General features: G+C 39.8%; 1 protein-coding gene and 1 non-coding gene across 2 annotated transcripts; both read right to left on the bottom strand.

The window, feature by feature from the left end:
* Positions 1-7153: 7153 nt before the first annotated feature.
* LOC122663180 lies at positions 7154-7619 on the bottom strand. The gene is made up of 2 exons (XM_043858884.1): positions 7592-7619; positions 7154-7515 (listed from the first exon to the last, which is right to left on the bottom strand). Exons 1-2 carry the CDS (start codon positions 7617-7619, stop codon positions 7154-7156), a joined length of 390 nt encoding a protein of 129 aa, XP_043714819.1.
* A 10482-nt stretch (positions 7620-18101) lies between these two features.
* TRNAS-GCU lies at positions 18102-18183 on the bottom strand. The gene has a single exon. It is a non-coding gene; the product is annotated as a tRNA-Ser (tRNA).
* Between the last annotated feature and the right edge of the window lie 2087 nt (positions 18184-20270).

Raw genomic sequence — 20270 nt, forward strand, 5'->3', positions numbered from 1 at the left:
CCTCAAGGTCCAGGTTCCCTTGTTCCCAGGTGAAGATAGGCTTGTGTGGGGAGCTTCTAAGAATGGGAGGTACTCTATCAAATCTGCTTACTACCTACAGTGTAAGCCTAAGAGTGTGCCGCAGTCAGCCAACCCTTCCTCTTCAAGGATTAGTAAATGGACTACAACATCTCCTACAGTTTGGAAGACAGTTTGGGGATGCCACACTTTGCCAAAAATAAGAACATTTCTTTGGAGAGCATGCGCTGCTGGGCTTGCTAAGCTTCTTAATCAGACATGTGAACATTGATCCTCAATGTGATAGATGCGGTGAAAGCGTAGAGAGCCCAGACCACATACTCCTACACTGCCCATTCGCGAGAGTGGTTTGGTTCGGTAGTCCCTTAGCATTTCGGGTCCCAAATCAAGAGGACTTCACGATTCAGTCATGGATTGAAGGATGGCATGATTGGAGGAAGTTGGGGAAGAAGAGGTTTAGAGAGCTAAGTAGCTATTGCAGCTTTCTTGCTTGGTCTCTTTGGTTGGCGTGCAATGCAAGGGTATTGAGCCAGTCTAAACCGACTCTAGAGGAGGTTATTCAAGTGGCTACCAAGGCGCACTCTGAGTTCTTAAGTTGTCAAAGCTCTACTCAATCTCAGGCTATCCCTCTCCCTACTCAACCAAGGAGTACAGCTGGTTGGATTCCCCCTCAACGGCCTTTCCTCAAGTTAAATACTGATGCAACTTGGTCGCAAGACCACAAGATCTGTGGCATTGGCCTAGTCATAGGGGATTCTAACAGTCAGCCAGTTTTTGCAAAATCTGAAATCAGCAGGTTCGAGAGCATTGCTATTGGGGAAGCGCTTGCAATTCGTCTTGGGCTTCTTGAAGCCATCTCAGAAGGTGTGGAGATTTTAAAGGTAGAATCAGATAGCCTTGAGGTTATATCCTTCATCAACGATTGAAACAAGATAGCCCCTCTGGACCTCCACCCTGTGCTAGCTGATATTATGCACATTTCATCCTATTTTCGTGAATGTATTTTCACTTTTATTCCTAGAGAGGCAAATGGTGTTGCCGATTCTCTAGCTAAGAAGGTCATGTCTACGGTGCATACGACGGTTTGGCCTATTTCCACTCCGTGGCTCTAGGAGATTTGTAAATCTTCTACCACGTGCTCTTCGCACTCAGATCTATAGACTTCTCTTTACCAAAAAAAAATGTGAACAGCTGCCTAGCGCAGTTGGAATGGATTTATGAGGTATACACTTAGGCCCCTCGAGGTCATGGTTTTCAGCCCCACATTTTTTAAAGCCCAAAGATAAATGACTCAGTAGCCCGTTTACGCCCAATCATTGGTAGCTCAATTAAAGCCTGAAAATTGACCCACCATTTATAATTGTATCTACACAATTTTTGGAGCCCTAATCGACTACATATTTGAACGTTGATGGTGCAACAGCTCGTTAGGCCTGAGTCCTGACTGATTGATACCCTAATTTCAGGCCTTTGTGTTTAAGGGTGAATTATTGAAATGGTTGGATTCTGAGTGGGGATGTAAACGGATCGGATACGGATCGGATAAGATCAGAGCCGGATATTCCTTGGCTGAATACGGATACTTCTAAATGGATTCAAATGCGGTTTGGATTCAGATTTTTGACCTTCTGTTTACATCTCTTCCTTTTGTAACCCAGACCTTCCTCACCCTAGCAGATACAATTCACTCTCAATCCATATCTCTTAGATCATGATTCTCTTTTCATCATATTCTGAACTTGTCGAATCTTAAAAAATCCTCAAAATCATTATTTACTTAATTTTTTATTATTAAGTATTCGAATTTTTTTTTCAAACGAATATTAATCGGAGTATTCGGATTATTTTCGGATATCTCTAAATGAATACGAATGTCCCTAAATGAATATGAATGCAGATTCAGATTTGGATTTCGGTTATCCATTTACAACCCTAATTCTAAGCTTAGCAAAGTCGTTTTAGTGAGAGAGTCATTGGTTTTGTGCTCTCTACACTTCCACCCACCCATTTTTTTTGGGTTGAATACTTGAATTAGGACAGCTAAAAAGATTTATCAACCAAAAAAAAAAGAGTTGGGACAAAATAAAAAATTATTAATTTAAGAAGTTATTAACAGAATTGTCGGGTTGATTTCTATTTGCTCCACAGGCCTAATCAATATACTATAAGGGAACGCCTATACCAATTCTATTGTGAATTCTTCTTCCCCCAGCTGGCCACAATGGCAGTGCTCATGGTCGTTGCTCTCTCTTAAGTCCTCCAATATGTTCTTCAACTCCTACTATTGTAAGAGTAAATCCAAACAGAATCGCATATAGACAGATTAAGAACACATCCAATATGTGACAGATTCGTTCTAAGGAGCGTAACTTCCTTTGGATCCATAGAGACGACGAAGAACACAGTGGAATAGCACTTTAGTCTTCTCCGAATCAAGGATCTTCTCCTCTAATCTCCCCTTGAGCACTGGCTCAATGGTAGAACCCCTTCAGTCTCTGTTTCGGCAGAGTGGTGTTACAATGTGTTGATCGAAGTTAGAGGAGGGACCTAGCTTCCCTTTTATACAGATTACCATAGATCCTCCCATTACAGATCTAACGGTGATCTGTGAACCTACACTAGCCAGTCCATATTGGAAACCCTAAGATATTGCATATCTACCTTATTAGACCAACCCTTTAGAAATGGCAGTTGCCACAATTAATAGAACCCACTAAATAGGAAGGAATATAGAATGGGAATAAAATATTCTAACATTCTTCCACTTGGGTTATATTAATTGTAACCAAGTTAAAACAAAATTTTCGTTTTGTTCAAAAAATAGTTTAAAAAACATTTCTGAAAACATGCGCGCGCCTTTATGTTGGTCTAGAGATAATTCTCAAGGATCAATCCCTTCACGTAGAGTCTCAAACATCGAATCATAGTGGTAACTGCATCTTTTAAGCGACACAGGACCATCCATAGTCACGAATGCCCTTAACTCTACTGAAAAGGATGCAATATGGTAGTGTAGCAACTGAATAACACTTTATCTTTATGTGTTATTTCTTTTGTCAGTCCAATTCTCTTTCCTTACATGATGCAAGGACACAATAGAGAAAACTTCATGGTTCCAACGAACCTGTATGTCTTATGTTTAGTAACTCGAGTTTTACTTTATGTGATATAAGACATACCTTAAGGCTAAAAAACAAATGCCCCAGCCTTTGCTCAAGGTTATCACATACCCAAAGACTTTATAACAAATACATATACAACATGCCAATATGTAAAACACCCATGTGTCAACAAAACTGTACTTTATTGAATAGAAAATTCATGCCATAGACAGTTGATATATGAATACCAAAATTTATCAAAAGATTAAGCACAGATGCAAAATTTATTACACAATAGAGCAAAAATAAAATGACTCCCACTAAACAACCGCATCTAAAGATGCTCCCAAGCCCATACTGACAATGTGTCTCTCAAGAACATTAGGGCGAAGGCCTTTAGTTAGGGGATCAACAACCATATCATCTGTACCAATGTGCTCCACTGTGATGTCACCATCTTTGACCTTTTCCTTGATGGTCAAATATTTGATCTCCATGTGTTTAGACCCTGTGATACATTTATTGTTGTTGATAACCAACACTGCAGAATTGTTATCACAATATAACTGGATAGGTCTATCCACAAAATCAAACACTATCAATTCCCTTATGAGATTCCTTAGCCAAACTGCCTGAGTGGCTGCCCCATAACATGCTACAAACTCTGCTTGCATAGTTGAAGAAGTAATCATTCCCTGCTTCGTGCTTTTCCACGACACTGCCTCTCCTGCCATTAAGAAAATATAACCTGCTATGGACTTTCTGTCATCCGGACAGCCAGCAAAGTCAGAATCTGAAAACCCTACTAGCTGCAGGTCTTGAACACGTCTGTAGATCAACATATAATCCCTTGTCCTCTTCAAGTACCTCAAAACCTTCTTGGCAGCAACCCAGTGATCATGACCAGGGTTGGACTGATATCTGCTTAGAAGTCCTGTTGCAAAAGCAATATCTGGTCTAGTACAAACTTGAGCATACATGATGCTTCCAAGTGCACTAGCATAGGGTACCATCTGCATCTGTTCTCTCTCAGCATCATTTTTAGGGCATTGTGATAAGCTCAGTTTGTCTCCCTTGAGAATTGGAACATTTCCAGGTTTACAGTCCTGCATACTGAACCTCTTTAAGACACGATCAATGTAACCCCTTTGAGAAAGACCTAAAAGGTGGCGTGCACGATCTCTGTGGATCTCAATGCCAAGAACAAAAGATGCTTCACCAAGGTCCTTCATGTCAAACTCCTTAGACAACAACTGCTTTGCCTCACGTAGCAATCCAACGTCACTACTTGCAAGCAAAATATCATCCACATAAAGTACCAGGAAGATAAATTTCCTCCCACTCACCTTGCAGTATATACACTAATCTACGCGGTTCTCAACAAAACCGAATGAAGTCACAACACTATCAAACTTTATGTACCACTGTCTGGAGGCTTGCTTGAGGCCATAGATAGACTTCTTGAGTCTACACACAAGATGGTTTGAACCATCCAAAGAAAAAACCTTCAGGCTGAGTCATATAGACCTCCTCCTCAAGGCTTCCATTAAGAAAGACAGTCTTCACGTCCATTTTGGTGTAACTCCATGTCGAAATGAGCTACTAATGCCATAATTACCTTAAAAGAGTCCTTCGAAGAAATTGGTGAGAAAGTCTCATTATAGTTAACTCCCTCTTTCTGAGTAATCCCTTGGCTACCAGTCTGGCTTTAAACCTCTCAATCTTACCTTCAGAATCCTTCTTGGTCTTGTACACCCATTTACATCTAATGGGCTTGAAGCCTTTAGGTAACTCAACAAGCTCCTAAACACCATTGTGTCTCATCGATTGCATCTCATCTTTCATTGCTTCCATCCATAAATCTAACTGAGGACCAGAAACAGCTTTCGAATAAGTAACTAGATCAACCACTGGACCAATGTGATAGTCATGCTCTCCCAGATAGACCACATAGTCGAGTGATATGGCTAACCTCCTCTCCCTGACAGATCTCCTAAGTGGAGCCTCCACAACCACATCCTGAACCTGAGGAGCTTTAGCAGGAACAGGATCAATGACAGGTTCTTGAACCTCAATAGGTATAACCTCTGGTGCAACAGACTCTGCATCTGTCTGAATAGGCAGAGGATAAAATACGATCGTCCGAACCCCACTACTTTCCTGTACAGTCTGAGAACTAGTACTACTCTTCTCGGCCACATCGAACTCCAAAAACTTAGCTGTCTGAGAATCCACAATTCTAGTACCTCCACTAGGATTATAAAAATGATAGCCCTTCGAATGATCTGAATAGGAAACAAAAAAGCAACGAGTTGTTCTTGATTCCAACTTGCTCAATGCTGGATTATACAACCTCACTTCTGCAGGACAACCCTAAACTCTAAGATGGTTCAAGCTAGGTTAACACCCAGTCCACTACTCGAAAGGAGTCAATGGAATAGATTTGGAAGGGACACGGTTAAGGATATAAAGGGTTGTTCTCAAAGCTTCACCCCACAAAAAATTCAGGTAAATTCGTCCTACTAACCATACTCCTTACCATATCTATAAGGGTGCGATTACGCCTTTCAGCCATCCCATTTTACTCAGGATTCCCAGGCATAGTAAACTGACCTACTGTCTCAGAATCCTCCAAGTACTTGGTAAACGGGCCCTTAAGCTGTCCAGCATCGCCATGTCTGCCATAATACTCTCCTCCCCGGTCAGATCTGACAATTTTTATGACTTTCCCTAACTGTTTCTCAACTTCAATCCTGAAAATCTTGAATTTCTCAAGAGATTCAGACTTTTCCTTATTAAGTACAAGTAACCATATCGGGAATAGTCATCAATAAAAGTGATGAAATAATAATTTCTACACAGTATGGCTGAATAGGGTCCACTGATGTCAGTGTGAATGACCTCCAACAGGTCAGAACTAGGAACTGTCGATTTCTTCTTTATCTTGGTCATTTTACCCCTACAATAGTCTACACAAGTCTCAGGCTCACCCTCAAGAGTAGGCAGGATGTCAGACTTTATCAGCCTTTCTACTTTCTCTTTAGAGATGTGCCCAAGCCTTTTATGCCATAAAGTGTAAGACTATTCTTTAGGCAAGGGTCTTTTGAAAATAATTTTCTCAACATTATAAGAGACATAGATTTCATTGGAAGATAGACACAATCTATACAATCCATTTGACATAGTGTAACAACCAACTTTATTCGAATTAAAAAACATTGCAACCATATTGTTCTTTATTTCAAAGGAGTAGCCACACATGTCCAAACTAGAAATAAAAATTAAATTCTGTCTAAAAGAAGGTACATAAAAAGTGTCTTTTAACATCAAATTAAAACTACTATCTAGAATTAAAATGACATCTCCCATGAGCTCTACGTCAGCTTGTTTATTATTCCCCACGAAGAGCTTTGACTCATCCTTATTTGGTTTCCTCCTGCTTCTGAACCCCTGTATGGTAAAAACAACATGATTAGTTGCACCACTATCTAGCCACCACGTACTTGATGGGGCTTCGGATAGGTTGGATTCACAAACAAAAGCCAAAGAATCAATACATGTACTCTCTCGTTTGACTAACCAAGCTTTGTATTTCGCATAGTCCTGCTTTATGTGACCTTTCTTCTTACAAAAGAAGCAACGGTCACCTCCTTTCTTGAAAGGAGCTTTCTTTGGACCCAAATTGTTAGTCTGACCAGACTCTTTGTTATTTCCCTGAGCATCCTTCTTGGTAGGATATTTGGACTTCTTACCTTTTGGGGTACTGGATTTAGAGGCAAACAAGGCTACATGGGCTTTGTCTTTCTTCAGTTTCTCTTCCTCAGCTACAGCTCTAGAAATCAAGTCATTAATGGGCCAGGTTTCATCAGCAGATCTATAGTTGGTCTTGATAATCCCAAATTCAGGTGGAAGGGTGTTCAAGACTTGATGGACAATACAAGTGTCAGGAAGTGAAACATTCAGGGCTTTGAGTTTGGTTTGATAATCAACCATCCTAATGATATAATCCCTAACTCCTCCAGAACCATTATAAGTCAGGTTAAGAGTTCCTGCAGAAGGGTTCCTATTTCAGCATTAGATGAGACTCGGTACCTCAGTGCTACTGCAGCCAACAACTCCTTAGCAGTGCAATTAGAAGGGAAACCACTTTTCAGATGCTCCTTAATAGTCATCTTCAAGGACAACAAACAGAGACGATTACTCTTCGTCCATGCAGCATGTACTGTCTTATCATCATCAGTACTCCTGTCATCTAAGTCTGCTGGTTTGTCCATATCAAGAGATATATGAACATCAGCCATCTCCATAGCAAACAAAAAATCCTCTTTCCATTTCTTGAAGTTTGTGCCCGTAAGAATCTCGATAGTAACCATATTGTTATTGACAGAAAAAGTGACTGAAAGAAAACAAACAATGTATATTATTAGCACAATATGAGTAATGTGTAACTTTAAAAAACCATATAAGTACACCTTCTAGAGAATTCACAAGCATCACCATGTAAACATCTTTGGGCAGAATTCATGATATGCAGTTGCAATACCCTCCTCACACATCAGCGGCCATGAGAATATATTCTAATCCTCGATAATCTACCACCTTTGGGTGTATAGACATCTTGGATCAGTCAATCCTCAATCATATGCTGCATGTGTGACCCTCTAAGCACCAATACACAATCACCACCTGGGTGTATAACTATGCATTAGAACTAGAGAAATCCCATTACCATATGAGACCGATATTCCATAAACCCAATCAAGAGTGCCACTTTGGCGGGCACCACTTAATCAAATCCATGAAACTCTCTCATACAGGGACATACTTTATGTTACTCACATAAACCATATTGTGTGTAATTTTAAACTATATGACAAGGGGCTAAATTGTCCAAAAATTACATGTGCCAATCACATCATTTGAAAAGGTTTGAATTGCCAAAAAGCAATCAAACATAATTTACCAAAAATGCTAGATTATAAAAGTGAACATTCTAACAATATAGAATCATGCCTAAATCACATAATCATAGCAGAAAATTCCAAAATATTAATAAAAATTTCAGAAACCATACAAAAGGGTAGAAAAGTAACCAAAAACCACTATTTTGCAATTTTTTTATAAATCCCGAGACATAAAATATACCCAAATTACATATCAAAATGTAGGAAATTCCGAGACGAATCCAATGACACCTAAATCGCCCCAAACGGAGCTCCGACGCTCCCAGAAACGCCGGTCAAAGTTTACATGTACAAAAACAAGCAAGGTCAAAGATTCTAGAATAAAAAAGGAATATTCCAGAATCAAAACCGGATCAAGTTCGGTGCAAAAACGGTTCGGTTTGGTTCGGTCCATTTCGGTTCACAGACATGAACTGGACCGGTCAACAGTCAATCGGGTCATGGGTCGACCCGACGGGTCGACCAACAGGGTCAACGGGCCGCCCCGAATGGGTCAGTGGGTCGGGTTGCCGGGTCGACCCGAATGGGTCTCGGTATGGTTCCGGGTTGATCCAAGATGGGCCGGTCTCGGGTTCACGGTCTGACCCAATGGGCCAGGTCTACGGATACCGAGTTGACCCGGGCGGGTCAGGTCCTTTTTTTTTAAAAAAAAAAACCTGCGAGCGAGTGAGATCACCCGTCGGCGCGTGAGGGCGAGTCAGGTGGCCATCGACGGCGATCCACATATCAAAATGCTCGCGCCGATGAGACCTACAAGCCCATATAGTCACTTTCACTTTTTACCGGTCGAAAAAATCGACAGTGGCCGAAAAACGTACGGATTCGACAGGGAACCCCAAGAAAAAATTTTCCGACAGATCGATTCAAAACCACATGAAACGAAAGTCATAAAACAATCCATACAGGTTCATAATCTAATCTATATTGGCTCTGATACCACATGTAAGAGTAAATCCAAACAAAATCGCATATAGATAGATTAAGAACACATCTAATATGTGACAGATTCGTTCTAGGGAGCGTACCTTTCTTCGGATCCATGGAGACGACGAAGAACACAACAGAATAGCACTTTAGTCTTCTCTGAAGCAAGGATCTTCTCCTCTAATCTCCCCTTTAGCACTGGCTCAATGGTAAAACCCCTTCAGTCTACGTTTCGACAGAGTGGTGTTACAATGTGTTGATTGAAGTTAGAGGAGGGACCTAGCTTCCCTTTTATACAGATTAACATAGATCCTCCCATTACAGATTTAACGGTGATCTGTGAGCCTACACTAGCCAGTCCATATTGAAAACCCTAAGATATTGCATATCTACGTTATTAGATCAACCCTTTAGAAATGGCAGTTGTCACAATTAATAGAACCTACTAAATAGGAAGGAATATAGAATAGGAATAAAATATTCTAACAACTATATCTTCAAGATCCCTTGTTTTTCCTTCCTCTTTTCTGTTCCTCTTCTTGAAGAATAAAACAACAAGAAGAGGAACAAAGAGGAAAGAATTAGAGGGTTTCTTGATCACAGAGTCACCAGCAGTTATTTGGTTTTTCCTTACTTTATATTGTAAATCTTCACTTCCTCATATCCGAGACACTCTGCTTCAAGGTAAATCGTATACTCTATTTTGCTGATTAGTAAATTTTATTTTTCTTGTTTTCTTTCAGAGAAAAGAGTTATGTAATATTCTCTCCCTATCCGTTCACTCTAAAACAACTTGAATTAGACTCTTATACTAAATTACCCAATGATAGCAACCAACCCCCTTTTCATGCAAATAATGGCCCCGCCCCGTGAAATGCAAAAATCCCACCTTTGTTGATACCCCCACATATGCTTTCATTGGCCCCCACGCTTGTGCATGGCCACACAGCTAGGCCGAATCTGCTTTCAATGTGAGAAGGGGTGAATCCAAAAGCAAACCAGTAAGGGAAAGCTCGGGTTCGATTACCAGTTTGATATCAGGTTCGATCTATTTTATGTTTGGTTTAGCTTATATATATACACACATAATGTGACAAATAACACTATTAGGCTGCATAATGTACACCCACGAATCCTTGTATCAATCTCTCTCCTCCCTCTTATAAAATGACATATCATTTGACCTAACCGGGTCCCCTAAAAGTCACCCATATTTTTAATGTTTTCGTGGATCAGTTATACAATGATTCTTGATAAACAAAATTTTCTATCATGTTTCTGTTTTAATTTTGGGAAATAGATTAGGGTAAGGCTGTGTACACTCATACATTGAATACACCTTTTGTAGTTTTTCTCTCGCAATTTCATTTCACTTTCTTCTTTACCAAATAAGGCCTAAGCTATAGAAACCATGGGTTCTCTCTCTCTCTCTCTCTCTCTTAATGCCGTGGAGGGGAGACATAAGGTTTAAGAATTGGGTACTGGATCAGTCGGATCCAAATTGGGATCAGTCTCCATCAATTGTGATTCAATTCGTCTCAAATTGGGTCGAAATTGGCTGATTGATTCCGATTCTAGCCATTCTAGAACAGCCAATTGTCTTAAAATTCTGTTCGGTTGGGTGGCCAACCTGGTCATGAAGCAAACCTCCCATTCAGTAATGGACTTGTTTGAACACACAAAACTTTAATTTGTTATAAAATCCACTCCCCCCAAACAGGATTCGGATCAGGCAGGTTAAGTCTATAAAAAGATGGATTGTTATTTTTCTCTAACATCACAAAACTTTGTTCCAAACACCAACTTTCAAATTAAGAACAGTCCTCCAAAACAAAGAAAAAAACTAAATAAGGTTAAGATCTTCTTATATTGTTAGCCAAAACCGTGTGTGCACACTGTGCACAGCTGGGAGGATAAAATCTCCAGCCCTTCTTCATACTAATATGGAAAGAGATCCTCAGAATAATATGGAAGGAAATCAACCCATATTGTGTGACACTTGTACTTACCATTCCAAGATGTATTCTTTTCTCTTTAAAGGAATCAAATCCTCCACTAGCAAAGTAAGTTGAATGGGGGAGCTTGAACCGTGGAATAGGCTCATGTGTGAAGGTCATTAATGGCTTCACATGTGGAAGTTCGAACCACGTTATGATTGTGTGTCTTCTTCTCTCATTCTCTTTTTCTCTCAAACTAACCAAACCATCACCTATCTGCGATCGAACATGGTATCAGAGCGTGGATTAGAGCGTGGACGTGGGTGATTTGCCTGCACTTCTTTCTCAGATAAGTTCTCGGTTTCTGCTGTGTTGTTTTTATTGTTCATCATGACTGGAACTGATGGAAATAAAGTTAATAATGGAGTTGAGGTTAGCAATCGCCTAACCTCTACTATGTTCAATGGCTGCAACTACTTGCCGTGGTCGCGAGCTGTTATGGTCGCCCTTGGAGGGAGATCCAAAGTGGGACATATAACCGGCAAGTCTAAAGCGCCAAAACCCACCAATGCCAAATACACCGATTGGGTTGCTCAAGATAACTTGGTCATGTCTTGGATTTTTAACTCTATGGAATCAGCTATCTATGAAATTTTTGCTTATTCCGATTCAGCCCAGAACCTTTGGGAATCCATTAAAGCCATGTATGGCCACGAGGATAATTTATCCCGTGTTTTTGAGTTACAATAGGAGATTTCTCTCACTGTTCAAGGACCCGATCAGAATTTTACCGACCATCTCGGTAATCTTAAACGGCGATGGGACGAGCTTCGTCAATATCGTCCTATTGCTGAAACTGTGGAAGTGTATAAGCAACGTGGGGAACAAGATCGGGTCTTTCAGTTGCTTGCCAGTATTAGACCAGAGTATAAGGATATTAAAAGACAGATCCTAATGAGTACTACCCTTCCTTCGTTTGTCAATATTTGTGCCATCATTCAGCGGGAAGAAACCCACAAGCGTGCTATGAGATCTAGCTCCAATTCCAGAGAAGAAATTGCAGAAAATTTGGTTCATGTTGCTAACCAGAACCAACAATCTAGAAATGGAAATCAATCCTCCTCAGGCAAAGGGAAGGGGAAACCTCGCAATACCAAATTCCATTGTGATAATTGTGACAAGGATGGTCATACAAAAGACCGGTGTTGGGCTTTGTATCCGCATCTTCGGACTGCTAAGAACAAAGGAAATGAAGCTAAATCTGCCACAGTTGAGACTAAGGATACCAACCCAATCGATTTCCAAGCTTCTCTTGGAAAGTTGAGCCAGCAATTGCAGCAGCTTTTGTCAGCATGCAACTCCTCTCCTGTCAAGACTGAGACTAGTAATGTTGCTCACAATGGTAAGGCACTATTTGTTCTCTCTTCTTTGTCAAACAATCAATTTATTATAGACTCTGGTGCTACAGAGCATATGTGTTGCACACCTAATTGTTTGACTAACTTGTGTGATGTCACCAAGAATGCTTATCCTCCTATAACCATGGCCAATGGAGCTCAAGTTCCAGTTCAAGGGAAAGGGCTAGCTAGTTTTTTATCTACTGTGTCTGAAGTCTTATTTGTGCCTCATTTATCTTCAAATTTATTGTCTGTTGGAAAACTCACCAAAGAACTAAATTGTGATGCTGTGTTTTCTCCTACTAAGGTAACGTTTCAGGACAGGTCTTCAGGGAAGACGATTGGTGAAGGAAAATTCCAGCATGGTCTTTACATCTTGGAGGTTGGAAAACAAGCTTTGGTTGCTCAACAAAGTAACCATTCTTTATCGCAGTTATGGCATTGGCGCATGGGACATCCCTCTGACAGGGTTCTTAAATCTCTTAACTCTGAGTTTATTATTGATTCTAGTCATTGTGATACTTGTCGCTACTCAAAGCAGCACAGATTACCTTTTACTTCTAGTACTCATACTTCTATAGTTTTATTTGAAATTGTTCATTCGGATGTGTGGGGAACAACCTCAGCTAATTCTCGTGATGGATTTCATTATTTTGTGACGTTTATTGATGATATGTCACGTGTCACTTGGCTATATTTATTGTCTTCTAAAGATGAAGTGTTCACTGCTTTTCGTGAGTTTTGTCAGATGATTAAGACTCAGTACAATACTCAGGTTAAGATCTTGCGTACTGATAACGGGACAGAATATAATAATCGCCCTTTTCGAGTCTTTCTTAAGGACCAAAGCATTATCCATCAAAATACTTGTGTTGAAACCCCCCAGCAAAACGGGGTTGCTGAACACAAGAATCGACACCTTCTCGAGGTGACTCGATCTCTTCTGTTCCATGGGAACCTTCCTAAGGGGTACTGGTCTGATGCTGTCTTAACCAGCTGTTATTTGATTAATCGGCTGCCAAGCAAAGTTTTAAAAAATAAGTCTCCTATGGAAGTGTTATTGGGTCGCCCTGTTAATATCTCTCACCTTCGGGTTTTTGGGAGTGTGTGTTTTGTGCATACACCTGGAGGAAAACTTGACCATCATGCTCACAAGTGCATTTTTTTAGGGTATTCAACTATTAAAAAGGGTTATAGGTGTTATGACCCCTCCTCCAAGAAACTTTTTATCTCTCGTGATGTCTTTTTTAATGAGAATCGATTGTTCTTTCCTACCAGGGACTAAATTTAGGGGGAGATTACAAATGGGAAGATGACAGAGAATGATTTTGATTATAGTGCTTTCGACATTGAATTTGCCCCTGCTCCTTTAATTGATGAGGGTGAGGGTGTTACTGACCCAACTTTTCAAGATTTGGGCATTATCGACCCTACTCAAGACATGGTTCAAGAAGATGTGGTCCAAGATTTGGTCACAACCGAATTGCCCAATGGTGGTCCTGGTCCTACCAATGGTGAAACTACTCTTGATCCTATACCTTTGTGCAGGTCTACACGGGTCACTCAACCATCTATAAGGCTTAAAGATTTTGCTACCTACAGCACCAAGTTTCCTACTATTCAAGCCCAATTGTGCTATGATCAACTTGGGTCTGAATTTGTTAGTTTTCTCTGTGCTATTGATGCTCACAAAGAGCCTAGCACCTTTCTCGAGGCTAGGAGTGATCCCACTTGGGTGGCAGCTATGAAAGAAGAGCTTGATGCCCTTAAGAAAAATAACACTTGGGATATTGTTCCCTTTCTAGAAGGGAAAAGACCTGTAGGGTGTCGATGGATCTATAAGATCAAATACAAAAATGATGGAACCATTGAGCACTACAAAGCGCGATTAGTTGCAAAAGGTTGCACCCAAACCTATGGGGGGGATTACAAGGAGACGTTTGCTCCTGTTGTGAAAATGAACACGGTTCGTGTGTTAATGTTCGTTGTTGTTAACAATGGGTGGCCCTTGTTTCAGATGGTTGTTAAGAACGCCTTCCTTCATGGTGATCTGGAGGAGGAAGTTTACATGGATGTCCCCCCTGGACACCCTCAAGAGAGTCGGACCGGTCGGGTGTGCAAACTCAATAAAGCTATTTATGGGCTCAAGCAATCTCCCCGTGCCTGGTACGGGAAACTAAGCACTGCTCTTGTGTCCCTTGGCTTTAGAAGGGGTGATTCTGATTTCTCGTTATTTGTTAAAAGAGCAAAGGAACTGTGGTTGTTCTGATTTATGTAGATGATCTGGTCATTACAGGGAGTAATGTTCTTGAAATTGAAGCAATGAAGCAACGATTGAATGAAAGGTTCGCCATCAAAGATTTGGGGCATCTTTGATATTTTCTAGGGATTGAGGTGGCCAATTCCAGTAAGGGTGTATTTATTTCTCAAAGAAAATATGTATTAGATTTGTTAAAAGAAACTGGAAAACTGGGAACTAAGTTGGCCGACACTCCCATGGACTATAACAGTAAGCTTGTTAAGGATGACAACCCTCTTCAAGACATTGGTCGTTTTCAGAGACTAGTTGGTCGCCTGATTTATTTGACGATTACCAGACCTGACATAACCTATGCAGTTAGTTATGTGAGTCAGTTCATGCATTCTCCAAACAATGGGCATATGGAACTTGTTGATCGGATCCTCTGCTACCTTAAGTCTTGTCCTGAACGAGGTGTGCTAATGCAGAAGAATGGTCACACTGAGATTGTAGGGTACAGTGATGCTGATTGGGCAGGAAGTCCGCAAGATCGAAAATCAACTACTGGTTTTTGCACATTTGTTGGAGGAAATCTGGTTACTTGGAAGAGTAAAAAACAAAAAGTTGTTGCTCAGTCTAGTGCTGAAGCCGAATACAGAGCCATGGCTTCAGCCACTAGTGAGCTCGTTTGGCTTCGTCTTCTCCTGCAAGAACTCGGCTTTGAGAGTAATACTCCATCAAAACTATTTTGTGATAATTAAGTTGCGATTCACATAGCCTCAAACCCTGTCTTTCATGAACGGACGAAGCATATAAAAGTTGACTGTCATTTTATTCGCGAGAAAGTTCAAGACAAGATTGTCGAGACTCCATTTATACGTAGTGAAGACCAGCTCGCGGATGTCTTCACCAAGGCTCTATCAAAGGGAATTTTTCAAAATCTGCTGTCCAAGTTGACCTCTGAAGATATCTTCGTCCCAACTTGGAGGGAGAGTGTTAGCCAAAACCGTGTGTGCACACTGTGCACAGCTGGGAGGATAAAATCTCCAGCCCTTCTTCATACTAATATGGAAAGAGATCCTCAGAATAATATGGAAGGAAATCAACCCATATTGTGTGACACTTGTACTTACCATTCCAAGATGTATTCTTTTCTCTTTAAAGGAATCAAATCCTCCCCTAGCAAAGTAAGTTGAATGAGGGAGCTTGAACCGTGGAATAGGCTCATGTGTGAAGGTCATTAATGGCTTCACATGTGGAAGTTCGAACCACGTTATGATTGTGTGTCTTCTTCTCTCATTCTCTTTTTCTCTCAAACTCACCAAACCATCACCTATCTGCGATCGAACATATATACTATTATCAATATTTGTATAAAGATATATATATGGACATCCAATGTATAATATTATAAAGAAAAGATACACTAAACATGTAAATTCATAAGAACAGAGAATATTTTTATATAACTCTTTTGCAAGAAAATAAATTTTATTATTTAGCAAAACAGAGTGGAAGAATAAGCATGGAAGACAAAACAGAGACAAGAACTCTTGATAAGTTTAAGTAGTCCTCCTGTTCCTGTACGTTCTTGATCTATCTTCAAGATCCCCTGTTTTTCCTCTCTGCTTTTTTCTTTTTTAAGAAATAATAAAAAGAGGAACTATGGAGGATTGGAGGAAGGAACAAGAGGGCAAGACGAGAATTGGATCGGGATTGGTCTTAGCCGATAACAATCCATTATCGATCCCAATCTCATTGAATGGGGCCGGATCAAATGGAGTTGCCTTTGTTTTTTTTTCAATGAAAATTATTTTTTGGGGAAAGTTTTCATACACGGCTTACAAAGTCGTTTATGTGAGAGGGTGTGAGTTTCAAGGCATTAATTAATGGGTGGGGTTTATAACTTTTCCAACTCTTTGTGAGAGGGGACACGACGGTGCTTGCTTACACGGCCGTGTATAAAAACTTTCCCCTTATTTTTTATTACCTTTTTACCATTGGGTCATACCACTGGATCGATAAAGAATCAGGATTGGCCTTGGCCAATTCCGTTCATATTTGGGTTAATTCACCAATCTAAGAAGCATACTACAAACCATGGATGGGCCACCAAAATTGACAACACTTGTGAGGCCCAAAAAATCAAATGACTAATCAATATAGCAAAGGTTACAAGTGGATCTGCAGTGCAGGCATCCGGTGGTGCACCGTAGTACGACCCTGTGAGCTCGACACGTGAAAAAAGCTTCATCCAACATGCAAGCTTGATGCAAGGAAGTTTTTTTTTTCATTCTTCTCAAGCTCAGCAATGTTTCATTGTAGTGCACCGCCAGATTAGGGCATTGCAGAGGATTTTTTTCTGGGTGCAAGTAGTCACCAACTAGAGTTTGTTTTAGGGTTGGAATTTGGGGTCATAGGGTATACTGGTGTTGCCATAAATTTGGTTCGAGGTCCCTTGAATTAAGGATGATAAGAATTAACCTAATCACTAAAGCCCCATATGGTTAGAAGTAAAATTAAAACCAAAAAAAAAAAAAGAACATTTTTGTAGTGTAACAGAACACAATTGTGTACAAACTTCATAAGCTTACTAAATATGGAAACTAAAATTTTACCGTGTCACTTCATATTTATTTTGAAAGAAAACGATTGCTGCCCCTATGGTTAATTAACCCTATCATGTGAAGGGGAGAAAATGTATATGTAGAAGTTTCATAAAAATCATATTATAAAGGTGCATTGCTTTTGTCCCCGGCCACATGTGCTCTTTTGTTGCAAATTTAGTCTCACATTGCTTGATAATGAGTAGGGGCATGATTTGAGGTTTCGGATCGGTCAAAAATCATCGGATCAGTAGCGGGCCAGACCAATCCTAATTAATGACCAATCCCACCATGTAACAGTGGATCACTCCCTAAATCGGTCGACTCAGTTGGATTGTTCAATCCGATACGTGTGACTTTATTGTGTTTTTTGACCATTTTTCGGGGGGGGTCCTGACCAAATTTTTTCCTGTTTTTATTAATTTTTAATACTTTTTCCAAAAATTATTTTTTAGGGGATTTAGGAATCGATATGGGATACTGTATTGCTTTCAGACGATACTAATCTAGATTGACCCATATTAGATGGATTATTTTTTTTGGATAATTAGGCCCCAAGGATAGTTGAACGGTTGAACCCATACCATCTTATTTGTGAGGTGCAACCCCCTTGCCAACTCATTGTAAAAATTAATTTTTCACCATTTTACCCTTGATCCATACCAATCCACCGAGTATCAGTATTGCCCAACGTTTTGAAAAATTCTGAATTAGGTACATTGTGATTCGATTTGTCTCAAAATCAACAGGAATTTGCGGAGATAATCTATCAGATAACTAAAACAAAAATAAAAAAATGGAACACTACTCTCCATTCTATTCTATCAAAGACATAGGATGAAGCGCGAGAACAATAAAGGGACAATTGATTGGTTCTATGGAAAAGTCAGAACATAAAGAATTAAATAAAAAGTTCGTCGCCTGAGAGATTCGAACTCTCGCGGGGAAACCCCATGTACTTAGCAGGCACACGCCTTAACCACTCGGCCAAAGCGACTTATGACTCTTATATTCTGTTCAAATATTGATAGATTAAATTCTAAATCTTGGCCTAATCAATATAGGTTACGCTCGGTAGCTGGGAGAAAAAAAGACAAAAATAATGATGATGCAATGATTGATTTATGTGTTTATCACTCTCCTCAAATTTACAATTTTTTGAATTTTTTTCTTGGCTTCCAAACATGGCCTAAGGATGAATTTTATATACTTGAATCGAAGCTATGAATTATGAAAAGGGCACAATATCACTGCAAAGCCATGACACTTATAGAAGTGTGAGGCCAATGAAAGCACACAGGGGCATCAATGGATGTGAGATATTTCCTTTTTGCATTTCAATGGGGTGGGGAAGTCATTTTGTGCAATCTTGTGCTTGGGTACAAGCTACATTCAACCTAACAAGGTTCTTTTTTTTTTTTTTTTTCCTTAATAAATTTTGATTTTACGGTAAAATTGTTTTTCAGCTATTTTACATTAAAATAAATAAATCCGGGTGAAAATTATCATTTGTTTTGACAAATAAATTCCAAATTGGATCGAACAAGTTCTACAAACATCCTTTATATCCTTGAGAATGAGAAGACGAAAGGTTTGCTTAAGAGTGAGTGTCCAATTGGTTTTGCTAGCCTGAATGTGGTTTGCAAATTCTGTATGCCTCCAACATGAGTTCAGTTATGTGACTCTCACTCAACCTTATCTCAACTAAATGAGATTGGTTACATGGATCCTTCTTATTTTTTAACAATCAGATATATATTCAAATTTATTTGGTTACATGGGAGTAGAGTTCTATTAGTATAATGCTTATTAGATGAAAGTTCCTCTCCCAGAGTTCCAATGCCTAGACACATGGGAGTAGAGCCTGTCTAAATAGTATGATGTTTATTAGATGAAGGTTCCTCCTCCAGGACTCCGATTCCTGGATACACGGGAGTACAGTTCATTCATAATGCTCACTGTATCATCCTCCCAATACTTGTCACTTGTCATAAGCCGAGCACGACTTTTCCTATCCTTGGCTCTTATAGCTCATTCAATATCAATCAAATCACCCCTATATTGGAGTATTCAAAGGCTTTTATTGCACATATGTTCATGCCACTTTAAATGATTTTCTTACAACGTATCATGTATTAGAGTTACTCCTTAATTAACTTTAATTTGTTCATTAATTCCTTAATTTATCTTTTCTAGTTTTGCCATTCATCCATCTCAACACCTTCATTTCAGTTACATTTAGTTTATTTATACATTGTTTCTTTTGAGTCCAAATTTTAATTCATACATCATTATTGGTCGTATAAATGTCCAATAAAATTTTCTTTTAAATTTTAAAAGAATTAGTCGATCACATAATACTCTGAAAATATAAAATTCCAGAATCTATGCAATAAGCTGGGCTGATTTTTTTATTAGTGGATCGAACCCGAAGATGTACGTGGGCCGGACTTAGCTAGCAAGGGTCATTCCAGCCAGCACCTCAAACCAAGGAAACCCTGCCTGGTATAAAATCTTGGGGCTCAGGCTGGCCCACTAATATAAATATACTTATAAATTTTTAGGGAATTTCCTAGAAGCCCCATTTTGGAAGGCATTGCTGTAAATCATTAATATTTAATAGGGAAGTAGTTTTCTGTCGGGGAGTGTCGTCTACACCAGCACTTCCATGTGTCTATCTCTCTCCTTAAAATAAGGAGGGCAGAGCTGTCTTTTCATATGGGAAGAGAGAGAGATAGACTCATGGGAGTGCTGGTGTAGGCCACACTCCCGGACAGTTTCAATGCTACTCGGTTGTGCGCCTTATGTGGATCCCACATTTAGACACACAAAGCATCTTGGGTGTCTGAAAATTATCGCCTTGCCCCCATGGAAAGACAGAAATTCCAATCGTCCAAGGCACTTTGTGTGTCTAGGCATGGGATTCATGCAAGGCACAACGTTCTATTACCCTATCTATTTTTAGTGCACTTTCTTGATGTGCATTCATACTTTTTTATTGACAAGTTGGCAACATCCACAACAGCTATTACAAACATAAGAAGCATCTTGTTCCAAGATTCCTAATAAAGAGAAGGGAAGCAG

This window comes from Telopea speciosissima, chromosome 5 (assembly GCF_018873765.1).
Source record: "Telopea speciosissima isolate NSW1024214 ecotype Mountain lineage chromosome 5, Tspe_v1, whole genome shotgun sequence".
In the NCBI taxonomy this organism is placed as follows: domain Eukaryota; kingdom Viridiplantae; phylum Streptophyta; class Magnoliopsida; order Proteales; family Proteaceae; genus Telopea; species Telopea speciosissima.

Bases quoted from the DNA above. Each gene is read 5' to 3' on its own strand.
- LOC122663180 (XM_043858884.1), bottom strand. From the start codon at position 7,619: ATGGTGATGCTTGTGAATTCTCTAGAAG. The intron at 7,516-7,591 runs GTGTACTTATAT...GTTTTCTTTCAG, and splicing joins GCTTGTGAATTCTCTAGAAG to TCACTTTTTCTGTCAATAAC.